At 42.1% G+C, this 21692-nt stretch overlaps 1 protein-coding gene across 1 annotated transcript; it reads left to right on the top strand.

The window, feature by feature from the left end:
• Positions 1-8287: 8287 nt before the first annotated feature.
• Positions 8288-10108, top strand: LOC139448766 (mucin-2-like; the record flags this gene model as incomplete). Its single annotated transcript, XM_071230303.1, has 2 exons — positions 8288-9473; positions 9852-10108. Coding segments are annotated over exons 1-2 (1443 nt in total), but the record flags the coding sequence as incomplete, so codon positions are not given.
• Positions 10109-21692: the final 11584 nt, after the last annotated feature.

Below are 21692 nucleotides of genomic sequence, written 5' to 3' on the forward strand. Positions count from 1 at the left end.
ACAATAAACCATGTGGGGCGCAGATATCAACATTTTGTACAGGTGTGTGGGTGTGTGTGCGTGCGTGCGTGCGTGCGTGCGTGCGTGCGTGCGTGCGTGCGTGCGTGCGTGTGTGTTATGTTTGGTATTTTCACAATTTTCACGTCGATTATCTGCACCTTTTCTCCTAATACCGATTGTCATAGCTCTCCCACTTTAGCGTGCGATCGTTCGGCAATTGCATTCATATGCGCTGTCCTGCTACATCTGTGGGAAACAACGCAATACACACTTCCCTCTAAGAAATGACGTAGTCCTATTTACGACGTCATCAAGTTGCGAGCGCATGTTCGAATCTCCAGAAATGACGTCATGATAGAACATTGTTTTATCATGAAATAAACCACGCTTCGTTCTTCATTGTTCTTTGCGCGTATTGTATTTTATTATGCCTCAAAGTGAGATTGACCAACTACTGACCACACATGAGCCCGTATACCGTCAGTAAAAATCCAAAATGGTTGTTACTGACCTAATATGAGACCGTATACCGTCAGTAACAGCCATTTTGAATTTTCCAACACCCACCTCACATATTTCACATGGAAATTCTGGTACAGAAATTCGTTATTCGACACTGTTTTGTGTTTTAATATCATTAATTGTGATGAGCAAAGACATTATTTATTAAAGATACCACGTTCGTGACTTTATTTATGAAAAATATAGATATAAAAGCTTACAACGGAGGTAACTGAGTTCCAACATACTATGGAATGACGTCACAAGAAACGTGACGCCAATGACATCACATATCAATAGAATAGATAGCAGCCCGTCGTTTGGAGAAAGCGGACGTTACAGTGGCCCGCAGATGTCTGTTAAACATGCGGGCATTTTTTGTGATATTTCTATCCCTTTTAGCTATAGTACTTTAAACGTTCACATTTAGTGCATTATATATTCCAATGTTAACGTTTATGTTTACATTAAAGCGTTGTATCGGAAACATATGTACTGGTCCTGTCGTTTATACCGGATGTAAGGGTCAAGGTTTCATTTTGACATGACATGTGCGACAAAGATACCAAATAGTGTAAACTTTTCGGCATAATAAATTCGTTATGGTGTCTTTAGTTGCTCACGCCTCGCCCATTTTTTCCTACTAACCTCATATGACACTGTACACGGCAACTAAAGACCCCATAACTAATGATATCATTAATAATCATAAACGTTGTACTTTTATATGCAGCCGTATAGTTAATATTTTACGAATGGAACAATGGCGAGGGGTCGCCGTTACAACCTTCCCGCGTTTTGCTAATTTGATCGCGAACAGAATACACTCTTCTAAAAAAGAAACGCACAGGTAGAATGTAGTTCACTGAACCTGACTATACAAAAAATCCGTTATAAAAATTGGGTATATGTTATTGGAAAATGTTGGTGGCCTGATATTCGACAAACGGTGCGTCAACAGCCGCTGTCGATTTGCAATGTCTTAAGACGGCATTGTTTTCACACTTGTTAAAAAATGTCATGGAGGAAAACAGTAAAGCAAAAGTTATGGCATTCGTAACGCGTGGTAGCTGTTATAAAAGGGCAAGCACAAGCCAATAATTTGTCATTCAATTGTCAACATTTTTCAAGTTCGAAAATGCCGAGACTCAGCGCTGCCGATCAGAACATCGTATCCAAAGAGGGGAATCGCAGTCTTCTGCATGCCACTTTAACGTCCACCACAGAACCATTTTCCGCCTTTGGGACCGATACACACAGTTCAATTCCGCTGCAGACCGTCCGAGAACCGGCCGACCAAGAGTTAACATCCCTGCAAGGATCGCTACATTCGACTGTTCCACCTACGTCATCGCAATGCCACAGCTACGGAGACTGCAGGACGCATCCCTGGTTTGAGGAGGATATCGGACCAGACTGTCAGGAACCATCTTCGCGAGGCTGGAATCCGACCCAGAAGACCAGTTATCGTCCCTGTTTTGCAACAGATCCATCGACAGCGACGAATGCTTTGGTGCCATACCTTACAACCTTGGAATTTGAGAAACTGGAGACGAGTGTGGTTTAGCGATGAATCACAATATCTTCTTCACCGGCGAGATGGAAAACAACGTGTTTATCGTCGTCGAAATGAGCAATTTGCCCCACATTATGGTAGTGGCGGTAGTGTCATGGTGGGGGGGGGGGGGGGGGGGGGGGGCATATCCTACACCAGGAGATTTGACTTGGTTGTGGTTCAGGGAAATTTGACAGCAAATCGCTACATGAATCAAATTCTTCTATCTCACCTTCCTCCAATCATTGACCGCCAGAGGGAGCTATTTCAACAGGACAACGATATCTCCAGGTCTCAATCCAATCGAACACCTCTGGGATGAACTCGATCGACGTATATGTCAACGTCAGAACACGCCGCAGACACTCCCACAACTGGCCAACCCGTTTCAAGCAGAATGGCGCAGAATTCCGCAGGACAGAATTCGTACACTTATCCAGTCAGTGCCGGGGAGATGCAGAGCCGTGATTGCTGCCCGGGGCGGTTACACGAGTTCAGCGCAACCGTGTGTCCTTATGTGACATGACAATGAACAGTTTTCAATGCCTTTGTACAACGACAACATGTGACTATCGAGCTCCAAAATTTCTTATTTGTATCTATGATATTGAATTAAATATATCGACTTTTTTAGGTACAATAAATTTACTAAAAATCTACCTGTGCGTTTCTTTTTTTTGAAGAGTGTATGTTGACATATAATGGTCAGACTTCAACAAATATGACTTTTAACGAGTCAAAATATGCCATTTTTAATATATTTATCCATTCTTTGTCAACCAACGTTAGTTTCAAAACACCAACAGAGGTAATCTGATTGCCGATTTTGTAATTAACTGTGAGATGGAGCGATCTGACGATCAGTTAACACACGACTGTAAACCGAAAAGAATAAAATTTATAAAACAGATAACAAATATAAGTCTTTATAACCAGACCGTGTAATAACAGGATTACAATGCGTACTTTGTCAAATTCCTCCCTCTTCACCTTTTTATAAAAGTTGGATGATAATCTGGTACAGTAAACTACGGTTATAACGAACTCAAAGGGACTACTAATTTTAGTTCGTTATAACCGTAATTCGTTATAAGCATATTTACAGCATAACTACAGCATATAGTCGGGACTAAAAGGTTAGTTCGTTATATCCGTTAGTTTGTTATAAGTGTGTTCGTTATAACCGTAGTTTACTGTAATTAATATATTATGGCCACATGTGCGACAGCAAAAAATAATAGAAAGAGGGCAAATATATTCATCATTTAACAACAAATATATTATGGTAAAGTTGATAAGCCATTATTTTTGTATTTCAATCAAAATAATTTTGCTCAATGATATCCTAATTAGTTCTGATCAATTTTGAAAATGAGAAAATCATTTGATAAAATTTATCTGTCGTTTAGAAGAGAAGGTTATCCAAACATTACGTCTTTAAAACGTAAATTTCAGCAGACAACATCTCAACAAGACGAATTTCACTTGAAATATTTCTAAAATTCGCAAAGAATCAGAAAGAACCATTAAAAATATGTTTCATCATGGCTGCATGCACAAAATAATATTCAAACATTAAAATCTACTTTTAGTTTATTATAACGATGTTTGAGCGAGATACATTTACAGTAAGATGTAGTGATACTTTCTGATGAAATTTTATATACCGAGTCAAATTAAAAACTTCACATTTTTAAAAGTAATCCCATATATGATATACAACGGACAAATGTATCAGAGAAGGTACTTTTTAATCATTAATGTCCAAAGAAGGATTTTAATTAACGGTGGTAACCATAATTTGTTCCAAGCACCTACGGTATTCGGTAATAACATCAACAGTTTAAATCATAAGTCCCAAGCACGAGAATCTGATGGCACACAAGTTCAGTAGCGTGTATGGCCACCATGTGCGTTGACAACTACCACACAACGCCTCTGCATGGACCTTGTGATGCTTGTGAACAGATGATTGGGAAGATGACGTCATTGTTGCTGCAAAATGGTGCCAAGTGCCAAGTGCCAAGATCTTGCAAATTCTGTGGTTGGTTCTGGAGAGTGCGCAGACTTCTGCCAAGAGCATCCCATACGTGTTCGATGGGATTGAGGTCGGGAGACCTTGACGGCCAGTCCATGACGTTGACTCCCGCATTCTGAAGGAAATTCCTTGTCAAAATTGCTGTGTGGGGTCTGGCATTGTCGTGTTGGAAGATCAAACCGGGTCCATATGCTGCCATAAAAGGCAGAAGTTCTGGTGCCAGTACCTGCTCGCGGTTAGCAGCAGCGTTGAGGTTGCCACGGATGACAAGAAGCCTGGAACGTGCATAGCCACAGAATGCACCCCACACCATGACACTTCCGCCTCGAAATCTGTCAACTTCCTGTACACAACACTGGGCGTAACGTTCATGACGGCGCCTCCACACCCTCGCCCTACCATCAGCAAATCGAAGATTAAATCGGGATTCATCACTGAAGACGACTTGGTTCCAATTCCTCTGAGTCCATCATAAGTGTCGCTGTGCCAACAATTGACTTTGACGTCTGTGTAATTGAGTCAGAATCGGCCCGCAGTATGGCCGTTGTGCTTGAAGGTGAGCAGTTCTCAGACAGTTTCGAACAGTTTGCGCACTCAGTCTACCCCTAAACAGTTAATTTCTGGTTGATGTAGCCGTCAAAAATCGGTTACGGAGGTAACGTAAGAAAATCTGACGATCCTCTGCATGTGACGTCCCACTTGGTCGACCTGGCCGAGGGCGATCAGCGGTGGTCCCCGTTTGCTGTAGACGCGTCTGTAAATCATAAACAGTCCGTCGACTACAAACCCATCGTCCTTGCGACTTCAGCTACGGACGTTCCCGTCTGCAACATGCCGATAGCACGTTTTCACGTTGCACATTTCAAAGGCGTGGCATGACAAATGGCCGTAAAGACTTTTGTTTTCTTGTGTTTTTCTTTTTTTTGTTAATGACTGCTAACAAGTATGTCTGAAAACACGTGCGGTATTATGGCCACGAGACCAGTTGCACGTGAAAAACAACTTTTGCCACTATAGTGCTTTGCACATGATTTTGGTCGATTCACTAGCACAAAAATGAGTGTTATCTGAAGACAATACGTGGCCATTACTGTTTAAATACACAATAAGGGCCCACAATGATAACTGGCCAAAATGTTAAAATTTTAGGATTGTGAAGTTTTTAATTTGGTTCAGTATATATGTTTATAGTGTGATTCTCAGCCTAAACATACATTTATGGCAATGATGTAACAGAGGTAAGGTATTCGAAGGAAGTACCAAATGTATGGTCATATCTGTCATCTGGTCATCTGCAATTTGTGTTCAATATGTAATGGTAAGTGTAGTAAGTAGTGGTGGTCAAACAAGATGTTTCAATCTTGAAATATCTGAACTATGTGTACAAGTGCATATAATATTTTGACCTCGATTTGACCCCTGCAATAAAGATTCTTTGTTATAAAATTCTTATATAATATGCTTTACCTCTGTAAGCATCTTCTCAGAAACCCCTGAAACAATGACACGGAATCTTTCATATAATTGTTCCCATCAATGATGAGACTGGAATTAATTCTTAGAAGACTTCCCATGACATTTTAAACACACGATCACGCAAGTGATTTTCATTACCTCAAATGAGTTGTGATGTTCTTATGACCGAACCTGACCAAGACCTTCCACAAAACATACCTGGGGGGTCATAAAAAATGGTGAATCAGTACCCGACCTTGCGCCAAAAATAACAATATCTTTCTAAGCTTACTTAGGATGCATCAGGTCGATTTCGAAATTACCGTATGTCATTGCGTTGGTGAGAATAGAGAGTCGGAGCATAGTGAGCCGTTTCTTATCCTTGTCGGAAGTGCCTTAACAACATACCCGGGGTAGAATAGGTCTTCAGCAACCAATGCTGGCCGTAAAAGGCAACTATGCTTGTGGTAAGAGGCGACTAACGGGAACTGGTAGTCAGGCTCGCTGACTTGGTTGATACATGTCATCGTGTCCCGCTTGCGTGGATCGATATTCATGATGTCAATCACTGGATTGTCTGGTCTGGATTATTTACAGACCGCCGTAATATAGATGACATATTGCTGAATACGGCGTTAAATAACAAGCAAACAAACAAACAAACAAACAAACAAACAAACAAACAAACAAGTGCCTTAACAGAAACACTTGGTCAACACTACTTCCTTCTTTGTATATTGGTGTGAAAGATGGTGAGGTGAAATGGGGTTTTACGTCGCATCCAAGATTATTGCACTTATATAGCGACGTGCATGCGCGTGTATATGTGTGTGTGTGGCTGCTTGTACTAGTCCGGACTGATGCTGATTTATAGTGCTAGCTCACTGAGATACCATGCCGCAGTTTAACACGAATACCCCACTCAGACACAGTATACTGACTCCGAGCCGACCAGTCCTTGTTTTAACCCCTTAATGCCTAGAGCCAGACAGGGTAACAACAAGGACCATCTTTGAATGTCTTTTGGTATGACGCGGCTGGGGATCGAACCCCGGACCTTCCGCTCTTCGGGCGGACGCTCTATCACTAGACCTAGGAGGCGGTCCAATTTCTGGTATACTCCAACTATCATTTAGCTGGTATGTGGTTACTATTGGCGTTAACCCAACTCACTCACTTCAAAACTTATATCATTTGATTTTCTTGAAACTTTTGACTACCCGAATAATATGACAGTCCGTATTAGCCCTTTTCTGAGATTGACGACTCATTGTTTGATTATTAGTTACACTTTACCAATTACGCATTGCTCATGTCATCCTGAGGCCGATTCACACATTCATATGCAAAAGGACACTTGTTAATCGTCATTGTTATTTTCAGTTACGGTTGCAACAGTCAACGGGAAAAACCCTAAATCGAAGAATGACTATGCTTATTCCAAAGAGAGTCAGTTCAGCTCTCCAGACGTGTTTTGGCCTATGCACTCCACTCTACATGGGAGCGCGGCACCCGCCTCCAGCATCACAGCTCAGCTTCACAACGCAGCATTAGGCGCAGGAGAAGGGAACCTTGGGGCGGCAGAACTCACAGGAACACCAGACTCTTACATTCAGATACCAAACACTGGAGACCTTGATGGCCAGATGGCATTTTGTTGGATCTTCAACCTGTACCCTACATCGTCCCAAACGGCAACCATCCTTGAGTACGCCGGTATGGGGGGGACGGGTAACGGGGTAAAGTTGACACAGGAAGGACAGGAACTCGTCGCTACTGTGTATGACATTAATGGAGTTTATTATGATGAATACAGAAGGGACATTTTGACGATCAACGCCTGGAATTTTGTGGGATTTTCCTACAACAAAGTCTGGGGTATAATTGACATCTTCAAGGATGACGATATTGACTACAAAATCACTGAGGTCACAGGAAAAGAAGTTAATGCCTTGGGTGATGTGACAATCGGGAGGTCGGTTGATGGGACGAATAATTTCCAAGGGAAGGTGTCTTGCATTCAATTTTTCAAAAGAGCCCTTTTTAAGAGCGCTCTGAAAGCCCCACCCTCCTTCTGTGATCTGTCCACGTGGAGTGACCTTAACCTTTTAGGTAACGTTGATATATTTTTTAAAGACCTTCCTACGCATTAATCTACAGTTCCTTTAGAAGCCAATATTGTGTTTTATAGATATGTGTTAAAGTCTTGGGTTGTCCCCCCTTATTACGTTACACCACAGGAAATGTTAAAATTATGGTTTTAGTAAATGATTGAAGACGTTAGATTTGAGTTTTTATGGTAATATAACGAAATCAATATATTCTGTGCAATTCGATTTTGATATTATGGTTGATATCTCATTACTTATATCTTTTCTTTGTCATTTCTAGATTGGACTGAAGACTTTATACCTACAACTACACCAACAACTACACCCACAACTACACCAACAACTACACCCACAACCACACCAACAACTACACCCACAACTACACCCACAACTACACCAACAACCACACCAACAACTACACCCACAACTACACCCACAACTACACCCAGAACTACACCCACAACTACACCCACAACTACACCAACAACTACACCCACAACTACACCCATGACTACACCAACAACTACACCCACAACTACATCCACAACTACACCCACAACTACACCCACAACTACACCCACAACTACACCCACAACTACACCAACAACCACACCAACAACTACACCCATGACTACACCAACAACTACACCAACAACTACACCCACAACTACACCAACAACTACACCAACAACTACATCAACAACTACACCCATGACTGCACCAACAACTACACCCACAACTACACCAACAACTACACCCACAACTACATCAACAACTACACAAACAACTACACCAACAACTACACCCACAACCACACCCACAACTACACCCACAACTACACCCATGACTGCACCAACAACTACACCCACAACTACACCCACAACTACACCCACAACCACACTCACAACTACACCCATGACTACACCCACAACTACACCCACAACTACATCCACAACTACACCCACAACCACACCCACAACTACAACTACACCCACAACTACACCAACAACTACACCCACAACTACACCCACAACTACACCCACAACTACAACTACACCCACAACTATACCCACAACTACACCAACAACCACACCCACAACTACACCAACAACTACACCCACAACTACACCCACAACTACAACTACACCCACAACTACACCAACAACTACACCAACAACTACACCGACAACTACACCCACAACCACACCAACAACTACACCAACAACTACAACCACAACTACAACCACAACTACACCCACAACTACACCCACAACTACACCAACAACCACACCAACAACTACACCCACAACTACACCAACAACTACACCAACAACCACACCGACAACTACACCCACAACTACACCAACAACCACACCAACAACTACACCCACAACTACACCAACAACTACACCCACAACTACACCAACAACTACACCAACAACTACACCAACAACTACAACCACAACTACACCAACAACTACACCAACAACTACAACCACAACTACACCCACAACTACACCCACAACTACACCCACAACTACACCCACAACTACACCAACAACCACACCAACAACTACACCCACAACTACACCCACAACTACACCAACAACCACACCCACAACTACACCCACAACTACACCAACAACTACACCCACAACTACACCAACAACTACACCAACAACCACTTCCACAACTATACCCACAACTACACCCACAACTACACCCACAACTACACCCACAACCACTTCCACAACTATACCCACAACTACACCCACAACTACACCCACAACTACACCCACAACCACACCCACAACTACACCCATGACTACACCAACAACTACACCCACAACTACACCCAGAACTACACCCACAACTACACCCACAACCACACCCACAACTACACCCATGACTACACCAACAACTACACCCACAACCACACCCAGAACTACACCCACAACTACACCCACAACCACACCCACAACTACACCCACAACCACACCCACAACTACACCCACAACTACACCCACAACTACACCCACAACCACACCAACAACCACACCAACAACTACACCCATGACTACACCAACAACCACACCCACAACTACACCCACAACTACACCCACAACCACACCCACAACTACATCAACAACTACACCCACAACTACACCCAGAACTACACCCACAACTACACCCACAACCACACCCACAACTACACCCATGACTACACCCACAACTACACCCACAACTACACCCACAACTACACCCATAACTACAACTACACCCACAACTACATCCACAACTACACCCACAACTACACCCATAACTACAACTACACCCACAACTACACCCACAACTACACCCACAACTACACCAACAACTATACCCACAACTACACCAACAACCACACCCACAACTACACCAACAACTACACCCACAACTACACCCACAACTACAACTACACCCACAACTACACCAACAACTACACCGACAACTACACCCACAACTACACCAACAACTACACCAACAACTACAACCACAACTACACCCACAACTACACCCACAACTACACCCACAACTACACCCACAACCACACCAACAACCACACCAACAACTACACCCACAACTACACCCACAACTACACCCACAACCACACTCACAACTACACCCACAACTACACCCACAACCACACCCACAACTATACCCACAACTACACCCACAACTGCACCCACAACTACACCAACAACTACACCCACAACTACACCCACAACTACACCAACAACTACACCAACAACCACACATAAAAACACATCCTCCACTACATCCACATTCTCGAAATCAGCCACACCCACCCTCACGACAAACACTACACCCACCCACACGACATCTACTACACCCGTAACTTCAATAGTAAACATTTCCACCACAACATCGACTACCACAATAACTGCAACGACAGCACCAGCAACTAGCACGGCAACATCATCACCAACAAACAATGCGACAACAGCAACAACAACGACTGTTTTGGCCTCAACAGCATGGCAAACAACATCATCACTTGGACTTTCACTAACAACAGCACAGCCTGAATCATCGGGTTTCGTAAGAGGTTCGATCTATTTCTATTGCTACAATATAATCCATAATTCAGCAACAATTCCTAACAATTAATATATTCATTCACGTAGAAGTTGACAGACAGTTGCCCTGATGACATTTTCACCTGCAGTCCGGTTGGTTCTAAATGAGTGAGTGAGTGAGTGTGTGAGTTGGGTTTAACGCTGCTTTTAACATTATTCCAGTTATATCACGGCGTGTCAGCTTAATGTGGGAGGAAAGCCCGAAGTGATGCAGGTCTCAGACGTTTACCACTTCGGTGAAACCCACGAGCACGACCATGGTGCTGACAAACCTAGAAACATAATCGGGGCGAACCAGGATTCGAAACCACAATCATAGGTTTCTGGCGTGCCCAAGGGACGTAACTCTGCACAGCGAATTGCGGCGCCTTAGACGACTGGGTCACCCGTGTCCCCGATTCTAAATGAGAACGACGATTTGCACATTAACTTAAAATCGGGAATAGTCTGTTTAATGTCAATACGGTACACGGCAAAGAATACTATGTACCCATCAAAATATCTGCGGATTGTTATTTGTATTCCCGTCACTGGAAAAGTTGTTTGAGAAACTATCATGTTGTTATAAGTACAAGGGAGGTGGAAGTGGAACAACGGTAGGAGGAACCGCGGAAACACGCTTATGAAGTAGTCATAATTTAATGTCGTTAACCTTGAAAATAAGGTTAATGTAAAGTAACAAGCGACAATGCGTCACATCGGACAACCGAGTATGAATAAGTTGTTCCACCAGCTATAATTTCTTCATCCATGATCATTATCTATATTTTTATAGTTTTCTATAGGAAAGATGGGAGGTCGGGTAGTCCAGGGGTTAAAGCGTTCGCTCGTCACGCCGGGTTCGATTCCCTACATGGGCACAAAGCCCATTTCTAGTGTCCGCCGCCGTGATATTGCTTGGAATATTGCTAAAAGCAGCTTAAAACCATACTAACTCACTCGTAAGACCGCTCACGAAAGTGTGGTTCTGGCAATGTAAACAGTGTTCTTCCGATTTATCAGCTAGACCAACTCTTATGAAACGGAACTTAAAACGGTGACAATTAAGCGCGGATCGATGCTTATGGTGTCAGTCAATGGATTGTCTGGTCCAGACTCTACGGTTGAAACCTTATGTGTTGCCACGCGCGTCGGACCGCTCTAGCCATTCGTCACCACTCGCCCCTTTCCGGAACCTGCAAGAAGACTCGTCCCCCTATCGATGAATGTTATGTGCGAAAATACGACAAACCAATCAGAATACGAGTATGGTTTTTAGTTCTTCGTCGAAGAATGCCTCAGAAATATTTTTTGATTTTGCATATGTCTTGCATCTAAAATTATACCCAAGACACAGTTAAAGGTGTTCAATCATACTGTATAATTCAGCACGTCCCGATGTGCTTTAAATTGCACCTGAAATATATATATAATATGTGGGGAAACATATGTGAACCATTACGCAACGAGTTGACAATTGTTTTTGGTATGCCCGTTTGCGCTAAGACTGAACCCGGTCGCAAAATGGCCACGAGAGGGGCACGAGTCGCTATTCGGCTTGTCCCGGAATAACACGTGCTGGTCACGAATGAGCCGCACATGTCATAGCTGACATGAAAGCAGAGACCGGGTCTTCCCGTCAATAACGAAAACTGAGAGCTTCACGCCGATATGCAGTGTGTGTACATTATAAGTTGTCTATTCACAGACATTTATTCATACAGATGCGGATTATATGTCCGAAATGTCCGAGTAAAACGCTTTGAGTCAGCTATTTTGACAGATAACAGACGAAACGAATTTCTTCCATTTACCCAATACATTCGGATAAACATCGGTTCATTTCAGGTCAATGCTACTTATGCGAGATAAACATGTTACCTAAGGTGTGTTCCGATTGATTTCTCAGCGGGCTTCATGAGCGGACAACATAGAACCAATCAGAAGGTAGTATTGTATTGTAAGCTTAGATGAGCGGCGTCTATCCTACGTCTGAACAGGTAGTTTTGCAATTATCACTACTTGTTTTTGACCCCTCTTTGAATCCCACAGTCGCCCGGTTAATGAACTCGACACGATACCAATGCTCGTTGTTTTTTTAAAATCCTCCCACATCAGACTTTGTTTCAGACACTGAACAAACTCTTGTTTTCAAACCGATAATAGACCATACTCGCTCTTTCGCGTACTTGATCCGCTCCATACAGCGAGTGTTCACACGTACAAGTCGTGACATAATTATGTTCAAGATTCCGGGGTAGAATAGGTCTTCAGCAACCCATGCTTGCCATAAAAGGCGCCTATGCTTGTCGTAAAAGGCGACTAACGGGATCGGGTGGTCAGGCTCGCTGACTTGGTTGATGCATGTCATCGATCCCAATTGCGTGGATTGATGCTGATGATGTAAATCACTGGATTGTCTGGCCCAGACTCGATTATTTTACAGACCGCCGTCATACAGCTGGAATATTGCTGAGTGCGGCTTTAAACAACAAACAAACAAAATAATTATGTTCACATGTTTTGGCTTCAGGATTAAAATCTGGTCAAATGTGTTCAGATCTCAATGTTAACACGTGGTCACATATAGTTAAGCCTCGATCACATCATTGTTAACACGTGTCATACTGCTGCAAACACGTGCCACACAACATTGCGCATATGTTTTTTTAATATACTCTATTTCGTCCATTTCAGGCTATCAATCGACGCTTACAGACACTTGCTACTTTTTAACCATTTGGGTTCCAAACCACGATTTTCAAAATGCAGACGACGTCATCGCTCAAGCCTCCAGCAGAACCTTCCCAGAGTGTGCCCACATGTGTACTGGTAACCCCAGGTGTCTCGTCTTCGTGTTTCACAACAACGGGGACTGTAAAGTGGGAGATACTTGGTCGCCAAGTCTGTCGACAAATGCCACCATGTCTTCACGCGTGTACAGATTGGAGCGCATGGACACAAATAAGTATTTATACGCCCCCTAGTCATGCATCCACAGCTGGCTCGGTTGTGGATCAGAAGTAGTCCACTGGGTGGAAATTATAGCTAAAATTCGATTTGTGGAATGATTTTCAATTTCCAAATAACAACAATGGTGAGTACACCAAATGTTCAAATATACGTGAGTGAGTGAGTGAGTATGGTTTTACGCCGCTGTCAGCACTATTGGGGGCGTCATTTATTGCATGGTGTATATATGCACACAACTCGTACACTACATATTCATCATGGACACGTTTTCATGATAGTCACTGAAAAATATACCCTATAAACCTTGGTGTCAGTGAAAACCTTGGAGAGTCATTGATAACCTTGGTCAGTCAGTGAAAACCTTGGTCAGTCAGTGAAAACCTCGGACAGTCAGTACCTTGGAGAGTCAGTGAAAACCTTGGAGAGTCAGTGAAAACCTTGGTCAGTCAGTGAATCCTTGGACAGTCAGTGAAAACCTTGGAGAGTCAGTGAAAACCTTGGACAGTCAGTACCTTGGAGAGTCAGTGAAAACCTTGGAGAGTCAGTGAAAACCTTGAACAGTCAGTGAAAACCTTGGTCAGTCAGTGAAAACCTTGGACAGTCAGTGAAAACCTTGGTCAGTCTGTGAAAACCTTGGTCAGAACAATCCTCATCATCCATATCGCGTTTCATATGCACTGACACAAGATAGAATCGTTACACTACCATTGTATCCAACTTCATCAATAGTACATGTACTTTATGTGTGGAACTGCTTCAATCTGTCGTCCTACATAGTCTTGGAAAGATTGATTTATTGGTGAACGCGTGGTACCACTGCGCTGCTATCAAACATACACTTGTGTTGACACATTCGATGCAATTTTGAACGGTTTTGGCTAAGGGGTCGAACATTTGATATTCGGGAGTGGGGGTAGGGGTGGGATGTTCTGGCAGTTTGTATCGAGATTTGATAAGATATGTTTTCAACTCCAGCGACAAAACCAGATATGTTTTTATTTTAAACTATTACCCTGGATTTTTAAAAGTAAAATGACTGCTGCAATGTATTTCTTGTGGCAGACAATTATTTTTGTTTCAACAGTCTAAAGCATAATTATTTTTTTTCTCAAAAATTTATGGGGCCAATTTGTTGTTTCCAGTAAAATCCCAGGAATCCCCCAGTGTATCCAATGGTCGGTCCGTAATGATAATGTACATATACTTGACAATAAAACTTGACGTTCACGTTTCTATTTCCTATGTTTTGCGTCTGTTTTAGTTCCTTTGAATAGAACATCACAAACACAAAGTTCACACTTTATTTTTGTCTGAGTCATCATCATTCTGACTTAAATAAGGAATCGGAAAGGTGAGGTGTACAATGGGAGCACTATTCATGAGACCCGTGAAGATCCGGGGTAGAATTGGTCTTCAGCAACCCATGCTTGTCATATGAGGTGACTAACGGGATCGGGTGGTCTGGCTCGCTGACTTGGTTGATGCATGTCATTGTATTCCAGTTGAGTAGATCGATGCTCATGATGTCAACCACTGGATTGTCTGGTCCAGACTCGATTATTTACAGACCGCCGTCACATAGCTGGACTATTGCTGAGTGTGTCGTTAAACAACAAACAAACAATTATCAATTATTGCCCATTTATTAGGGCAATGTTTAAAGGCCCAAAGAAACGGAAATTGGCCGAACCCTAACCCTAATCTCCAAATCTAGCTTCACTAACTTCTATTACAAAAGAATGACATTGCTGTAGCTGTCATTTTATGACTTTTGTAAAACTAAGGGACGTAACTTCAATGGAATGTTTGAGACGGATGACGTCATCACGAAAAACAACTCTCTGCGTTAATATAGTTCGCTTTAAATAAGTAAAGTTTGGCGTTAAACAGGATTGTTTTGTTATGATTGATGTCTATGTGAATATAAGGATTGAGGTTGTATATGTTGTCGTTTATCATCTAGTAAAGACAGTGCCCCACGTGAGCAAATGTACCGCGTGAAGCGCTTCGCATGAACGTCAACAGCTACAACTTCAATCCTTAAATGAATGAAAATTTCGAATTTCAAATCTACATTATAGTATGAGCAAGTCCGTGATCCAAGACGAATTTTTGCCACATGTATATACTGTTTATATCTGCATTTTGAATGAAATTAACTTGGGTCAAAGACCCGCTCCTGTTCAAATATTAGAAAACAAACGCTGTTACTTTTTGCATTTTGGCTCGGATTGGCAAAATCAGAACAAGGGAATTTGGAGTGAGAATGGTTTTACGTCGCTTGAACAATATTCCTGCAATGTCATGGAGGACATCATAAATTAAACGAGCGTCATACATTGAAGCCGTATGGGGAGCGAACACCATATGGGGAAGTACTACACTACCCCACCCCAGGGAATTTGGAAAAGAAGTTTGACTTAAGCTGATATCGTTTACCAACCTGGGACCCGTTCTACAAAGTGATCTTAGCGCTACGACTGTCGTAAGTCAGTGTTAAAGAATGGTAGTTACGATCGACCTTGAGCTTGAAGTAAGATAAAAATGTGAAAAAAAAAATTTGGAGTGACAGACACTTCAGGAAAGTACTCACTATCTTTAGTGAGGATGACGCGGAAGTAAACTGGACAGCCTATTCGTTGTCATAATGCTTCTTGTTTGTCCAATAAAATAAAAGTGACATATCCTTATTCCATATTTATAAGAAATATCTGCTAAAACAGAGGCTATTATAAGATTCCGACTGTATCATGAGAATATGTTTATTAATCATTAATGAATAGCAATGAGGCGAAGGCGTTGCCCCGATAAGGTGAGCGTATCCTGCTCTTCCAGTGGAACCCGCCACAAAGACATTCAAAGGCAAGTCAGTTGTTCACCTGAAAAAACTCGGGAACATGTAGTCTATACAGGGAATTGCATCGGACACCATGTTTGTCACAGCTGCTTCAAATGTGGAAATGTCTACCATAAAATGTTTTGAAAACTTTGCTGAAGCCTTGTATGAGACCCGTGAGCTTGATCAAGCAAGTTTGTTTAGCAAGAGTTGTACAATGCTCTTGGGAATCTTCGTAGAAAGAGCATGCTCGGATGTACATCAAAGGTTGCGTAATGCGACACCAAAGGCTGGAGCTGCAGGAATATTGCTATTGGAACGTTGAAGTCATCCCTCCTGTCATACAGTTTTTGTCACTCTGAATCTTTATGATCTAAATATGAAATATAGATGACGTGGTCTAAATACACAAGGCGCTACAATCTCAAAGTGAAAAAAACCAATGTTAAATGAGAGTTGATCTCGGCCATCATCAGGACTCATCACTGTGAATGAATACGAATACTTCTTCTTGAAAAATATCTATTGATACCTTTAAAATTTTACAATGTATTTTAAATATTGTTCCGTGTCGATTCCCAAATTGAAACTTGTTGAGCCAGAAATATGTACGTAAAATAATTTAGTGTGAAACCAATAAACAAATAACAAATTGTAGACAAAAAACGATGTATTACACAATTCAGTTTACAAATCAATATAAATTACTACAAAAATATAGTGATGATAGCACAAGTCAGTGATAAGGATATATTCACCCAGCGGCGACTGTGGTCAACCTTCCGAGATTGCCTAGGCAGGGAATCCTGGGTGATAAGTGATCTTCACACGAAAGCTGGTCTTCATGTAATGAAATGTGAGATATGGTGTGTAAGATGCAAGAGGCACGCTATTGTCTCCTTCTATACAGTCTGACCAGTGTCCAGAATATTCCCTAACGCTCCATACCAGTCAACGGTATTCCGAAAGATAACACATCACACTGGCATCTAAATATATTAACTTCCTCATCACTGCTTACATTAAATAATACTACATTCAAGACAACTAATCCAAATACAATGCAATGCGCTTCAAGCGAATCTCCACAGAAACAATGTAACACTCACTGTTCAACAATGAAATACACTGCATGTGACAATATGCGAGTACTATCTCCTAAGTGTTTAACTGTACCTGTATCTGTGACTTAATGTTAAAATGGAGGCCATTCGTGAGGAGTATGTGATCCATACTTCAGAGCGTCAAGAACATAAGTCAGCATATAACCCAATATAAGAAAGAAAATACAAAGAAAGAAAGATACTTTGGAAGCTAATGTTTTGATAGAAAAAAGAAATAAGCATATTTTAAAGATTCCATGCCAATTAATGCAAAACTGCATGAATATTATCGTCTGTATATATACTTTATAATAACGAGAAACGCAAAAGTAGTACAATTGTAAATATGTGACAGAGTGTTGCCGATATCCATAAAAAAACATAATACCAAAAATGAATCGTTTATTTCTGCATGGATTGGGATTTGTTTGTGTGGAAAGAATGTGGTACTGCAGAAATATGGTGAGAAAAAAAAACTATAAAAAAACCCACAAAAACACAACCACGTGAGATTCTGGCGCCGAAACACATAAACATGACATGCCCGTGCAACATCACTTTTTGGTTTTTTATTTGCATGCTATCATAATCTTACAGCAAATGAACAGCGAAAAGATGCTACGACTGACAGAAGACCAACGCAACAACGTCATTGGCCGACTGCAAACAGGAGAATCATCTTCAGCTGGAGCCAGGTTTTTTTCCACGTAGCACCAAGCACCATCACAAGGCTGGGGAACCGTTATCAGACACACGGGACAACAAAGGACCTTCCAAAAGCACAGGCTAGATTCATACGGCTACGCTACTTAAGAGAGGGGGGCACGGGTGGCCCAGTAGTCTAAGGCGCGTTGCGTCACTTGGGCACGCCAGAAACCTATGATTCCCGGTTCGCCCCGATTATGTTTCAAGGTTTGTCAGCACCATACCCGTGCTCGTGGGTTTCACCGAAGTGGTAAACGTCTAAGACCTGGATCACTTCGTGCTTTCCTCCCACTTTAATCTGACACGCCGTGATATAACTGGAATACTGTTAAAAGCGGCGTTAAACCCAACTCACTCACTCACTCACTCACTCACTCACTCACTCACTCACTACGTGAAAGAACCACCACGGCCACCACAACTACAACAGTACCAGGATTGCGTAGGACATCGGCTCAGAGAGTCAGGAACGCCCTGAAGGTATTCGCGCTAGACAACCAGTTGAAGGTGTCATTTTAACGGACCTGCATCGTCTGCTGCGAAGTCAATGGTGTCAAGGCCACAGAGTATGGTCACAAATGCGATGGAGACAAGATTGGTTTAGTGTTGAGTCACGTTTTATGCTTCGCCGTCCGGATGGTAGACGTTGTGTTTACAGGCCTCGTGGGGAATGTTATGCACGATACTGCTTGCAGGAAGAAGACAAATTCGGGGATGGTAGTATGATGTTGTGGGCAGCCATCTCCTATACTGGTAGAACAGACTTGATAAGTTCTGGGAAATGCACAGTGCTACACGGATAAGATACTTTTGTCACTCGTCCTTCCCATTATGCGAACGTCATTTTCCAACGATCAACGCCCGACCTCACACGGCAAGACTCAGAACAGTTTTTTTTCAGGAATCGTAACATCCAGGTCCTGTCATGGCCCTCCGAATCCCCAAATTTATACCCAATTGAACATTTATGGGACCCACTGGATCAACAACTGCGAGCAGGTCAGCAAGAACCATAGAACCTCCAACAGTTGGCACAAGCACTGCAGACAGAGTGGGCGAACATTCCCCAGGCCACAATTAGGGATCTGATTGCTTCCATTGGACGATGATACCAGTCAGTTTTGGACCCAAATGGTGGCCATACAAGATATGGAGCATAGATGATCTTCACATTGTAAATCTACTGTTCCATGTGTGTCATATGGAACCTGGGTCAATGACAATGGTGTATATGTTTCATATTGTGAATAAAAAATATCCATTCTGTGTCTTCCTTACTGCTTATACCGCCTCCGTGGTGTAGGGAATAGAGCTGCAGCCTGGAGAGCGGAAGGTCGTTGGTTTGATCCCCGGCCGCGTCATACCAAAAGACGTTAAAAGATGGTAATTGTTGTTACCCTGCCTGGCGCTAAAACAAGGACTGAGTCAGGCTCGGAGTCATTATACTGTGTCTGAGTCGGGTATTCATGTTAAACTGTGGCATGGTATCTCAGTAAGCTGGTGGGCTAGCACTATCAACTCGGACTAGTACAAGCAGCCACACACACACACACACACACACACCCACGCACGCACACACACACACACATGTGCAAGCATATGAGAGACGTTACTGCGAAATAGGCTGACGCAATTTTCAAATCTATGATATATTGTGCTTCTTGATCAAGCGCTGAATGAGGTTTATGTTTAATAAAAGAAGAAACATCGTTTAATTGTTCTCATCATGCACCTATGTTGCAAAGTTAATTCGATTCCTAAACGTTGCACAACAGAGGTGACGCAGACAGGTGTTATTAGGTCGTGGTCAGTCAAGTGTAACGTGTTTTCATAAGACAAATTTCGTATAAATGAAGCAGTTTTTGTTGGAATATGAGAGTGGCGTGTGATTGATTGATGGGCGTCAACAAGATCAACAAGACGCTCTCCCATCATTCAAAGAGGACATCGTTTCGCTTAAGGACATCATTACCGATGGTACTCTAATACATTGAGAGCTTACATTGTAGGATTCCAGCTGATGCAACTGTGCTTCTGTGCTTCCAAGCACGCATTGAAAAGGATATCGGATCTCTCATAATATAGGTAATCAATTCATGTAAATTGTGTGGGAAAGGAATTATTTTGTGTTCATCTCATCTTACACAAGACTTCGCTCATGATATAATCATTCTTATTCTTAACTCTACGTGTGTGTATGTACAATCATAATAAAACTGTTGCATTTATTCAAATGGCATGTTTTCTTCACATTTCATCCTACCAAGAAATGTCCTCCTTCCATTTAAACGTTCTTCTAATGTCATTTCACCGTTCCTTATTAGGTACATTAAACTGCAATATGCTGAAACAAATACGTAACACGTTTTGTGGTTAAATGATAAATGTGGAATATCTCACCAGGAAACAGCACTTTTTCAATCAAATATTTGTTCAACTTCTGAGATTTTGTCTATAACTTCTTTAGATTTTGATTACCAATTTTGCAACTGTGTACTCGTGAGCGTTGCGGGATATTTACTTTCTCAATTTCAGCATTTTATAGATGGATATTTTGACTTCTATTATCTATAAACCATGTTAGGCAACGGTCGCATTTCTCACTTCATAGTTTATTATGTTTGGGGGAATGACACGTGAATTACAAGTGCATAGATGTATGTTCAATATCACCTAGTTACATGTGTTCCTATATCAGTTATCCATAGTTCGAGACAATCGGTGGGTGAACTCATATATTTTCATCATCTGGTGAAGATCCCCAATATAGATTTTACATTTCGAAGATTTACCATGATTCACTTTACCCATTGTTCTTGTGCTCACAATAATCAATCTGACTTGACGAACTCTGTGAGAAAACAATGAACAATATAAAACTAAGCGGCAAAAGAAAGTATAGGTTGGCAATTTGTAATTTTCCTAAAAACAGCGATAACTAGTGGAAAGTGGGTATTGGGAATGTGACTTCCCAGGAACAGGTACCACAAAACACCGCACCCGAACGCGCCACCTTTGACGGCGCTCGTGCGGTGACAAAAAAATGGTGAAACAGTTTTCCCGCCTATGGCATTAACTGCACGTGCATGTTAACTGTATAAATGCGTTCGTGTGCAGGGTATAACCACACGTGATGAAAGCGCACAAAAGAAATGCCACGACTGTCACAGGAGCAAAGAGAGAGAGAGCGAGAGCGAGAGAGAGAGAGAGAGAGAGAGAGAGAGAGAGAGAGAGTGAATGAGTGAGTGAGTTGGGTTTTACGCCGCTTTTAACAGTATTCCAGTTATATCACGGCG

Source organism: Haliotis cracherodii, unplaced genomic scaffold, assembly GCF_022045235.1.
Source record: "Haliotis cracherodii isolate W230 unplaced genomic scaffold, xgHalCrac1.p SCAF_7, whole genome shotgun sequence".
NCBI lineage: Eukaryota > Metazoa > Mollusca > Gastropoda > Lepetellida > Haliotidae > Haliotis > Haliotis cracherodii.